The sequence below is a fragment of the Rhineura floridana genome, chromosome 13, assembly GCF_030035675.1.
Source record: "Rhineura floridana isolate rRhiFlo1 chromosome 13, rRhiFlo1.hap2, whole genome shotgun sequence".
Lineage (NCBI taxonomy): Eukaryota > Metazoa > Chordata > Lepidosauria > Squamata > Rhineuridae > Rhineura > Rhineura floridana.
In genome coordinates, this window is record NC_084492.1 from 40976562 (window position 1) to 40988719 (window position 12158).

At 48.7% G+C, this 12158-nt stretch overlaps 1 protein-coding gene across 6 annotated transcripts in view; it reads left to right on the forward strand.

Moving 5' to 3' along the window:
• ZFHX3 (zinc finger homeobox 3) overlaps positions 1–12158 on the forward strand; it is a 178677-nt gene that overhangs the window by 131771 nt on the left and 34748 nt on the right. For all 6 annotated transcript variants that reach the window (XM_061594327.1, XM_061594326.1, XM_061594332.1 and 3 more), the window contains one exon: positions 9849–9959. In XM_061594327.1, the coding sequence (XP_061450311.1) occupies positions 9849–9959 (111 nt within the window). The remainder of the gene's footprint in view (positions 1–9848; positions 9960–12158) is intronic.

A 12158-nucleotide genomic window follows, 5' to 3' on the forward strand; every position in this document is an offset into this window, starting at 1 on the left:
AATGCCGAATGAAAAATCAATACATTTTTCTAGGTTATACATATTCAGAACAGGCTGGATATTTCCATTATAATGGAAAATGGGTGTCTGTGCCCATCTCGCCTGTCAGAGTTGCACCATTGCATTTTCCAAGCCACTGCTAAATATTTCAAACCCAATTTGATTGTGGTTCGTGACAGCTAATGTTTCTCGGCTCTTGAGTCTGCTGGAACGGGCGGGAGGGGGGCAGCAGGAGGCAGACATGCTCTGCTTCCATCCTCTCTCCACCCCCAGACCCTGCAAGCCCTTGAAGTGTTTGGATGAGGGCTGTCATTTTGTTAAGGGAAAAGAAAGGCGGAGAGGCTCTGTTCGCTTGGCTGTTTTCCAGGTGGGAGTGGGTGAACTGTCCATGCGGGGCTTCCAGGCTGTCCGTCAGGATGTACGAAGGAGCAGGAATTGGGGGCCGGGGGGGGGCCTGAGGCCCATTTTCTTGGCTGAGCTTAGATTGGAAATTTTGTGCGCTTCACCAAGGGCCAGGAAATGGCTTCTCTTGGGGAAAAAAGGGCTGTCTACAGAACTGCATTCACCAGAGGCAACATCCTCTGCCTTGAGCCTTTATTGTGGAAGACTTCAGCAGGACAAGCATGAAATTATTTTGATGTCCAGGTCACACTGCTGAGGAATGGTTTGGACTGCTGGGAGATCAACAAGTGCCCAGGATGCCAGGGGAGGAGCTGAGTTGATTTCTGCCAGGCTCCTACACCTGCCCTTGTAGCTTCACATGGTTGAGGCCTTGCACAGGCTTGGGAGTGTGTCCCGCCTCAGGGAGCTGCTGCCAGCCTGCACAGCTGCAAGCTCAGGCCCCAGCCAAGAGCAGAAGCAGGTGGCCTCAGGGGACCCAGCACTCTGTGCTGACCCTGCAGAGGTCTGCATGGCTTAAGGACAGGCGGAGCTCTGGTGGGTGCAACAGTGTTATTACAAATATAATTATATTTATATATGCCTCTCATATGCCAAAATGACTTCTAAGCAGTTTACAACTATACAATCAATCACAAAATGCATACATAATTAAAATACACAATAACAATTTGATCAGAACATTAAAACATCCTTTATTAAAATATACAATTAAAAAGCATAGCAATGAAAACAGTTTTTAAAAGCTAAAACAATAAAATCAGAAGTTCAAGTTCAGGTGCTTGAGCAGGTGTGACTTCAGTAGCCAGCAGAATGCCAACGTTGATGGAACCTCCGAGATGTCAGCAGGGAGGGCATCCACAACACTGGTGCCACCAGCGAAATATCCTGTGGGGGCTGGCATAAGGCACTACACCAGAGTCCCAAGGGTGCCTTATGAGACTTGGGCTCATCTTGCCCACGGGCAGGGTTAGTCCTTTTCTTGGTGCTGTACCCTTTCCTATCCTTTTTAGTGCTGGTGCCTGTGACGTCCTTCCCCTGGCACCACCTGTGACGCTCTCACTCGTGGCTACCAGCAGTCAGGATCGTTGTGTTTATTTTTACCTCTCTCTGCTCTAGCACAGATCTCAAAAGATCCCCCTGCTAGGCCACACTACCCAACACTCTGTGTATCCAGTATAGCCTCTAGATTGTGCCTTAGTCTCTTCCTGGCTATTTTGATACCTTGTGTCTGTGTGTTTAGGTAATTCCCAACCCCCCTGAAGCCTCTTGCCTATGAAGCTCACAGCTCTGGGTTGCTCTGTGGTACTGAATGCTGATACAATATCTCCTCCTTTACTGCTGCCACCATTAGATACGATTTCTTCTTCAGCCTTGGTTACCCTGCTTTTCCCCCCCTGGTCTGTACACTCCAGCTAAGGAATCAGGCTTTAAGTAAACCAAGAAAATATTTATTGCTAACACTAGGAATAACAAGATTACTTATAGATTTTGTTGACAAGTGTACAGTTTCATATATGATTCTCTTATGTTCTTAATTCTTAATATATGCCTCAGAACTCCCTATCCAATCTCTCAACAGCCACCTCTTACTCTCCACATCAACCTCCCTGTCCACAACCACCCTGTCCAACACCCCCCCCCGACTCAACTGTCATCCTCTCATTTATACCTTCAGCCATTCAAACACACAGCCAATCATCATCCAGCATTCTACAGCCCATGTACTCCCCCTTCTCACTCACTCCACTTACCATATTTCCTATAATAAACCTGCACTTACCATATTTACATTAACATACAGGAACATCACAGTGCCCTCCGTAGTGTGTTCTTCATTCAGAAAGAGAAACCTGGCTGGCAGTGGTGAGGTGGCTACAAGGGTGCAGAGCAAAGACCCCCGCTCTCCTCCAGCTCTGGGGCCTGCTGAGCCCTAAGACTGAGGGGGGAGGCGTTGCCCAGTGGGCATTCTGATGATGGTGGTCTAGGGGAAGGACCAGTGGGGGGGGTGTATTCGCTTTATATTGGAAAGGTTGAACCCTCTGCTAAGGCCTGTCAGGCTAGCTGCTGACACTCCGCCTCCCTGAGTCTGCCTCTGGCCACAGTGATCATCTTCCCTGCCCTGGCACTTGCCTGTTTACAATGCCGTCTTGGTCGTGGGTTTTTTAAAGAAGAAAGGCTGGGCCTTAAAGGAACTGCGATGGAGCCCTGGCAGGGAGAAGGGCATCCCTCCTCCCCACACACACACAATATGTGCTCCTGCTCCTGCTGCAAGCTTTTGAGGCACCCCAGAAAGAAGAGTTCTCAGGCACCAAACGCTGAGCCGCTTACTAGCCACAAAGGGGCTTCTCTCCTCCCACACCCCAAAGGATGGGCCTGTCCAGCTCATACAGCTGTTCCAGTTGTTCTCCTCCTTCCTCCCCCAGTCTGCAGGCTGGTTCCAGAGAGATAGCGTCTCCTTTGCAGGGTTGACCAATAAAACAAGGCAGCAGAGGAGAGGAGAGAAATATGCAGTGTGTATCCTTGTTTTTTAATCATTTTTCTACCTTTATTGGTATTCATAGCTCACATTTTCCTGGTTACTGTCAGCCTGGGCTTTCATCCATTTTAAAGAGCTATTTTCCCCCTTGTTGATGATGATGGTATAAAGACAGATGGTATAACTGCTTATGAATGTCCTATTTTATTTCCTCTGAACCAGACAGTTTGCTGGAAGACGTATATTATTTCCACATGCTTCGGAGGGCAGCTCAGACAGTCCAGTCACAACTTAGCGGCCGGCTGGCCATCATTTACTGGCCATGCAGAGGGTGACACCTCCAGGTGGCTGCTGGGACTGCAGAGGGGCCTTCAGCAGCATTTCTGGCCCCGGCGGGGCTCAGTGGACATTTCCCTGTCTTGCACAAAGAGGAATGTGCCTTTTTCTGGCACTTTGCTGGAGAGGGATGCTCCTCCGGAGACCCACATTTCCTCCTTGCTAAATGGCGAAGCTCAGCTGGAGGCACCAGTCACCAGTCCTAACAATAAAAGCATCAGCAGCTGAAGGTTGCTCTTCTTCTGCCTCCACCGGCTGGTCCTTCTACACTGCCCTTCCCACGTGTGCACACCCACATGCCGGCCTCCAAACGCTTCTTTAAATACGGGCGTGAATGCCCCTCCCCCGGCAGTGCCGTGTGGTGTAGCAGTTCGCGTGTTGCACTTCATCCAGAGTGAGTTTTCCTGGATTCGGATCCCCGCTCAGTCGCAGAGCTCACAGGGTGTCACCCGGCTGTGCCCCCTTCTGAGGACTGCTGTGAGGAAGAAGTGGGCAGAACTCTTTGGGGGAACTGCTCACAGGCCAATGAAGTCCTTTGACTGCCCTCAGGGGCTGTGGATACATCCTAAGCATTAGTGCTGGCCTCCTTCTCTTTCCATAGGAGATGCACAGTAAATGTGTTTAGTATCCCAGCCATCTCTGTGATTGCTCTGCTGATGAGGCAAGGAAGGGGATTTTTTCCCCCTCCGGCTGAGAGGCCGGTCTTGAGTTCTCCGAGGCTCATCTCGCCAGCTTCTCCACTGCCCCTTGGCATGATGGGGGTCCATGCAGCTTCTGCATTGCACTCAGGTGTGTCTTGTGAGGGTCACAAGGCACAAACAGCGAGAGGCACTCAAGGTGAACACTGGGCTGCGCCAGCTCTCTCTTTGTAGAAACTGGGCAGCTTGCCCTTGAGTGGGACTTCTGACAGAGCTCTGTTGCCCCTCAAACACCTGTGATGTCCACTGCAAAATAGTTTGGCCTCTGACTGCTGTGCTCTGTGTGTGTGTGTGTGTGTGTTTTGTACATAGCTAGATGGCTGCCTAGCACTGTGGCATAGGTGTGTTGCTCATCTTTCCTGGGTCTTCTGCTTCCTGCTCCAAAGACAGATCGGATGCCTTTCTCTTGAGGCAGGCTTGAGTCCTGGCACCCCCATGGATACCGGCTGAGCACCATGTGGGGCCATCTCAAAGCTCTGATGAAGGCCAAACCCCCAGAGTACACATGGCACCCATCTGATGCACCCAGCCATTTATCAAATCCATGCTGACTGCCTGTTTGCTTCTAGGTGCATGCAAGCTGATTGGCTGATAATTTATTCAGACTGTCTCCCTTCCACAGCTGCAGTCAGTGACTGGCATGGGCTTGTGGGAGCCAACTGGATCCTGAGGTTTCTGCCTGTGTTGTGATCTCCAGCTTGATTCTAGCCTCCCTTCAGCTGCACACCAGCCTGGCCAAGCAGGGCTCTGTTTCTAATTGGCAAGACCTCCAGATCCCTTAGGGAGCCTGTGACGGGGGTGATCCAGGGGCTTCCTTGCAGGCAGTCTCTGCCCTCTGTAGGGATGGGCTAGAATTCCGCCCAAGCTGGAGCTGGTACCAAATTTTCCATTAATTCACTAATTCTCAATCGTAGATCAGATTTTTACGTAGCAATTTTCCACAGCCATTTTCGAAAATGGATTTTTCATTCAATTTTGATGTTAAGAATAATTTTATCAATATTTCATTGATATTTCCTTGCAAAATGTCAATATTAATATTAACTTTATGTGAGGGGAAAAAGCAGATTGGTAAAAGCAACGACTAGTGGACAAGGAACAAACTCAAATCGATACTTGGCTGTTAGGTCGATGGGATGCTTTCGCACCAGCACCAGCCAACGGATCCCATCCCTAGCCATCTGTGGTCGTTCTCTTAATGCCCTGGGAAAAGAAGCTCGCTCTTCAAATGATTTGTTACACTAAATCCTCTGTACGGAACTGTAGGTTGTTTTTGACCTACCGTTATCCACCTCTGGTAACCTCCAGTTGAATTACTGCAATGTGTTACGTGTGGGGCTGTCTTTGAAATTACAGTTGGTTCAAAATAAGGCAGCAAGGTTTTGGGTGGCCATGGGTAAATCTGATCATATTATGCAAGCACTATGTTCTCTGCACTGGTTTCCAGCTCATTTCCAGACTCCGTTCAACACCCTGGTTTTAACCTTTAAAGCAGGAGTTGGAAACTCAGGTCTGGGGGCCAAATGTAGCCCTCCAGGCCTCTCTGTGTGGCCCTCTGGAGTGGCCCCAGGCCACAGACCCTCTCTTAAGGTCACACCCTCCCTGACCCTGTTTCACATCCTCCGTAAGTGCATGTGCCTGTTTGGAGTGCGCCCTTGAACCTCTGATAGAGCCTCTTGCTTCCCTGGATGGCACAAAGAGAGGGGGCTGAGAGGATATGTAAAAACTAAGTTGCTGTGCAAAGGTAAAATGTGCATCCCTGGCCCCACCCACTTTTGCCTCTGGCTCCACTCGTCACTGGTGTGTCACCCCCGGAAGAGCATGTGGCCCTTGGGTTTAAAAGGGCTCCCAACCCCTACTTGAAAGCCACAACTGGCTTGGGGCCAGATGACTTGAAGAATCTCCATCTCCTGCCCGGACCTTGAGATCTTGTTTGGTGGCCCTTTTCCAGGTTCCTCTGCCTAATGATGTGAGGTGGGTGGTTACTAAGGAGTGGACCTTTCGGTGGTGGCACCAAATAATCTGCCTAGAGAGGCTCTGCTGGCACCCATGTTAGGTACCAGGTGAAAATACTTTCTTGTTCTCTCGGACTTTATTTATTTATTTATTTATTTATTTATTTTATTTCATTTATAAACCGCCCATAGCCAATGGCTCCCTGGGCGGTGTACAACATACAATAATACAATAAATCAACAAAAATCACTAGATATAAAATACAGATACATAATAACACTAAACAGTATTGAGATAACTAAAACATTAAAACATTAAAATATATAAAATGCATTAAAATGCCTGGGAGAATAGGAAGGTTTTAGCCTGGCGCCGAAAGGATAACAACGTAGGCGCCAGGCGTACCTCCTCGAGGAGACTGTTCCACAATTCGGGGGCCACCACCAAAAAGGCCCTGGATCTTGTCATTACCCTCCGAGCTTCTCGATGAGTCGGTACTCGGAGGAGGGCCTTAGATGTCGAACGAAGTGCACGGGTAGGTTCATAGCGGGAGAGGTGTTCCATCAGGTATTGCGGGCCCACACCGTGTAAGGCTTTATAGGTCAATACCAGCACCTTGAATCTGGCCCGGAAACAAATCGGCAACCAGTGCAAGCGGGCCAGAACAGGTGTAATATGTGAGGACCGATTGGTCCTCATCAACAGTCTGGCTGCTGCGTTTTGCTCTAGCTGCAGCTTCCGAACCGTCTTCAAGGGCAGCCCCACGTAGAGTGCATTACAGTAATCCAGTCTAGAGGTCACTAGAGCATGAACAACTGAGGCGAGGTCGTCACCGCCAAGATAGGGGCGTAGTTGGGCTACCAATCGAAGATGGTAGAACGCATTCCGAGCCACCGAGGCTACCTGAGCCTCAAGTGACAAGGAAGGATCGAAAAGAACCCCCAAACTACGAACCTGTTCCTTCAGGGGGAGTGTAACCCCATCCAGAACCGGATGAACATCCTCCATCTGTGCGGAAAAGGCACTCACCAACAGCATCTCAGTCTTGTCTGGATTGAGTTTCAGTTTATTAGCTCCCATCCAGTCCATTATCGCGGCCAGGCAACGGTTCAGCACATCAACAGCCTCACCTGAAGAAGATGAAAAGGAGTAATAGAGCTGCGTGTCATCAGCATACTGATGGCAATGCACTCCAAAACTCCGGATGACCGCACCCAGAGGCTTCATGTAGATGTTGAAAAGCATGGGGGACAGAACCGATCCCTGAGGGACTCTACAATGGAGAGTCCAGGGTATCGAGCAATGCTCCCCAAGCACTACCTTCTGGAGATGATCTGCCAAGTAGGAGCGGAGCCACTGCCAAGCAGTACCCCCGACTCCCAGCTCCGCGAGTCTCTCCAGAAGGATACCATGGTTGATGGTATCAAAAGCAGCTGAGAGATCAAGGAGAATCAACAGAGTTACACTCCCCCTGTCCCTCTCCCGACAAAGGTCATCGTACAGGGCAACCAAGGCTGTTTCTGTGCCAAAACCGGGCCTAAAACCGGATTGAAACGGATCTAGATAATCGGTTTCATCCAAGAGCGCCTGGAGCTGGCTGGCAACCACCCGTTCCAAGACCTTGCCCAGAAATGGGACATTCGCTACCGGTCGATAGTTGTTCAAATTATCTGGATCCAAGGACGACCTCTTCAAAAGAGGTCTCACTACAGCCTCCTTGAGACAGCGAGGGACAACTCCTTCTCTCAAGGAGGCATTGTAATCACAATATTGACATTCCTTTGCTGGGTTTAAATTGGTTTAGGTGCTGTGCCTTTGTTGACATAGTCAGTATATTTGCTGTTGTGTCTTACTTTATTTTTGGTTTACTGTTTTATTGTGTGTGAAAAATAATGGATTGCACTCTGTCTTTTAATGTCTGTAAATCATCCAGAGAATTTGGTTCTGTAGGGGGTATAGAAATGTAATAAATAAATAATGATGGCCAAACTAAAGCATTTTCCAGAAGATTTAGGGGATTTCAGTGAGATCTGCAAAGTCCTGGCCTGAGCGCTTTGTCAAGTAGCTGCCACCGTTTCTGAGGTCGCTGTAGCACCTGCTACATGCCTCCCTCACTGCCCTGCAGCTGCCAAGGCTCCACCAGGACCACCTTTGGGTCAGCTTTTAGCAGTTCAATTTTTGCTGGGACTTGAAGATACAAGAAGCATGTCTTGTGGGCTCCCCAAGGATTCCCAAAGGATGAGAAATGTCCCAGAGTCCGTTGAAGGCCAGACATACTGGAGTAAATCTGGGAGCCCCCCATGGAGCTACCAATGATTGGTACTGAGTCCTTTGCAGGGGTGTAGTCATGCAGGATCTCAGGGGTCTTAGACCCTTTACTTTTTTGGAAACCGGGTCCCTATGTCTCTAGTGTTCTACAAGCCAATCAACATGAAAGGGGAGTGTGTTAGCCATTGTGAAGAATCTTCTAACATGCTTCCTTGTCCTTTCCTGATTCTTGGAACCAATCAGAGTGAAAGGAGATGAGTCAAACACTGTGAAGACTCTTCTCAGTGCTAACACTCTCCTCTTTCATGCTTAGTGGTCCCTAGGCATTAACAAGGATCTCATTCTCAACCCCACAGCAAAAAAATGGGGAGGAGGCTGTGATTAACATGAAGGGACCCCACACTTCTGAATTTACCACTACACAACTGGTCCTGTGCTCTTTAACATGTTTGTAAGCAATCTAGAGTTAAGAGTGAGCAGTGAGGTGGCCAAGTTTGCTGATGTTACTAAATTGTTCAGTCATTGAAGCAAAAAAGGGGTTGTAAAGAGCTTCAAAAAAACCTCTCCAAGCTGAGTAAATAAGTGGTAAGATGGCAAATGCAATTCAGTGTAAGCAAGCATAAAGTTATGCATTTTGCAGCAAAAAATCTTAATTTCACATATACACTCATGGGGTCTGAACTGGCAGTGACTGACCCAGAAAGAGGCCTTGGGGTCATAGTTAGGGTTGCCAGGTTCATGGCCCAAGACTGTTCCTGTATCTTTAGGAGAAGAGAAAGTCAGCCAAGTGCAGGTGTTCTTGCAACTCTGTAATGGGAAAAGCCACAAGGTGGAATTCTCCCTTCCCCCTGCACAACTTGTAAAGATAGGGAAGACCTCTTGGTTGCCAGGCCCTGAATCTGACAACCCTAGTCATAGTAGATAGCTCAGTGAAGATGTCAACCACTGTGTGGCAGCTGTGAAAAAGGCAAATTCCATGCTAGGGATCAATAGGAAAGGTATTGAAAATAAAACTGCTGATATCATAATGCCATTATATAAATCTATGGTGTGGCTGCATTTGGATTACTGTGTATAGTTATGGTCGCCTCACCTCAAAAAGGATATTGTAGAGCAGGAACGCAGCATGGAGAAAGTGGATCGAGAAAAGTGTTCCTCTCTCATAACATTGGAACTCATGGACATCCAACGAAGCTGAATGCTGGAAGATTCAGACACACAAAAGGAAGGACTTCGTCACGCAGCACATAGTTAAGCTACGGAATTTGCTCCCATAAGAGGAGGCAGTGGTAGCCACCAACTTGGATGCCTTTAGCCTCATTCATGGACGGCAACAAGGCTATCACTGGTTACTAGCCATGATGGCTGCGCTCTGCCTCCATGGCCAGGGGTGGGATGCTTCTGGATACCAGCTGCTGGGTACTGCAGGAGGGGAGAGTGCTCTTGTACTCAGGTCCTGCTTGTGGGCTTCCCATAATGAGCATCTGGCTGGCTACTGTGAGAACAGGACGCTGGACTAAAAGGCCATTGGCCTGATCCAGCATCAGGGCTGTTCTTACGTTTGTTTGTTTGTTTATTATTTGATTTATATCCCACCTTTCCTCCCAGCAGGAGCCCAGGGCGGCATTACATTCTTATGCAAGTCATTTTAAGCAGCAGTACTGCAGGAGTCAAGTTCAGCTTTTCAATACCTCTTTCTTCTTCCACTTCAGAGGAGTTGACTGAAGATGCAGAAGGGGCCAATGAGGCAGCTGCTGATCCAGAAGAGCCTGCTAAAGATCCGGAGGCTGCAGCTGACAAGGATCAGGGCAAATGGGCGACCGGTGAGTGAGAGTGGTGGAAGTGGTCCCTGTTTCATTCTCGCACACATAGCTCTATTCATCCCACACACACAGTGGCTTTGGAGGTTGCTGTCAAAGTTGCCTTACTCCCCAGCCCGTCTGCAGTTTGAATCTTCTCAGTAGTCCTTTTTTTGGGAGCAGTAATGCATATTTACATTAGGAGAGAGGCGGCGTGTCAAGTGAGCTTGTTTTCTTTTTAAAAAAGAGTCATTTTAAAACTTTGAAGCTGAAGGGATTTTTGTGGAACGATACAAAACCTAGAGCAAATTTTTAAGCAGCATTTGCAGGAATGTGAATTGCTTTGTACAGCCCAACTTGGGCCAGTTCTTTGCGGAGCTGCTTCAGAGAGAGGAAGGAAAGAAGGAAGGAAGGCGAGTCTGCTTTCCCAAGGAGGGGACTTAATTCTTACCTAGCTGAGCCTGGGAAGAATGTCACTTGTGTTGGCCAAGTGCATCAGTCTACACTATACAGGTTGGGTTTGTTTCTGTGGAGCACCAGGAGGCCGTCTCAAGTAATAATTGCCATCAAATATCTCTCAGCCCTTCAAATAAGTGTTACTTTATAAGCATGGTTTGCATCAGAAAGAAAAAAGGTTGCTTATACTTTGCTTCCAAGCAAGGCAACAGTGAGCCTGTGGAAGGTGAAAGGGGCCTGTGCTGCCCCCTCCCTCCCAGACACATGAGTCCCAGGGCGGGTTCTCCTGATTCCACGGGGTGTGTGGTGTGTGGGCTTTTTTTTGTAGGAAGGTAAAATATTTGCTTACAACTTTGAGGCACAAAGTCCTCAAACCATAAAAAAAAAATCTTGGCGCAGAAACATTGCATGTGTTTGACAGCACTGGAACCTGCCCTCACCCTTCACAGGGGTGCGGGTAGGGGGTAATGAATTAAATAAACAGTAGTTGTGTGTGGCAGGCCAGCTCAGAAAGCTTTTAAGCGCTCCCCATTTTTAAAAGATCGGCAGAGCTCACCTAACAGCAATCAGGGCAGCAGAACATCGGTAATTTGCACCCGTGGCATATTGCTGTTAGGGGAGGTATTAATGGGCTGCCAAGGGCTGGGGAAATTGTTGCAGAAAAGGTGTTTATGGAGTACAAAGCAGGCAGGCGTGATTGCAATTGGGTTTGACATGTTTAACATAAATGCCTACTGCACAGTGCTTGCTGTTTATGAATAATTCCTATAGGCTCACTGCCTTTCTAATTGCAAAAGGAGGAAAGGGGGAGACCCATATCCCCCACCCAAAAAACCCAGGCCAAGGCCAGTCTGACCTGACTCTTCCCTGCTTTTCTGTGGAGGCCATGTTTAGCCGCGCCTTGTCGAAGGCCTGGAATCCTGTCAAGGGGAAGCCTGGGGTGAGCAGAGCCTGCCTCTGTGGAGTTTGTTCCCCAGGAATCGGCCCTCCCTCCTTGGTGCCTGAGCAGGCAGGACCCTGAAATTAGTGTTGTTGGGACGGGGGGGCACTGTGTGTTGAATCCCAGAATCCTGGGAGTTGCTGGTGGTCTCTTCCTGCACCCTTTTCTCCCCCCCCCATACCCTCTGTGAGAGAGACAAGGCACAGCTCTTTCTCCCCCCTTCCATTATTATTGTTATTATTTATTACATGTGTATACTGCCCCATAGCCGAAGCTCTCATTGAATCGGAGATGGGAAAGAGTCCAGGGGGGGAGGTCTAGTCAACTCCCAGCCCTGTGGCTGGGTATCAGCCCTTCAGCGCTCCGGACACCGTGTCCAGAGCCCACTTTCCTTTCTGGCATCTGTTCAGATATTTGGAAAATGCGGGTAGCATATCCCTTCTTTTACACCTCTCTCCTCTGGCCACCTTGTTCTTTCTGGTTCCTTTGTAACTGTTGTGGCTCCTGCCCAAAAACGACAACAGGTGCACTTTCTTGTAAGTACAGAAGTGAATGTTTATTATTGCAGACTAACGTTACAAACTGAGCATTGTGAAAAGAGCCAAATAGAGTCCAGATGCTCTTACCAGGCAAAGGAGCAGCAACAGTTAAGTCCACTCCAGGATCAAGGCCAAGGTTCAGGTGTCCAAGATCAGTAACAAGGACTTCAAGACCACATGGCGGCTGTGACACTGTTGCAACAAGTTTCCCTGTCTACCTGCCAGGCTTTCAAGCAGAGATGGAGAATGCCCAGCTGCTCACTAGAAACCCCATCCCGGAAGGAATTC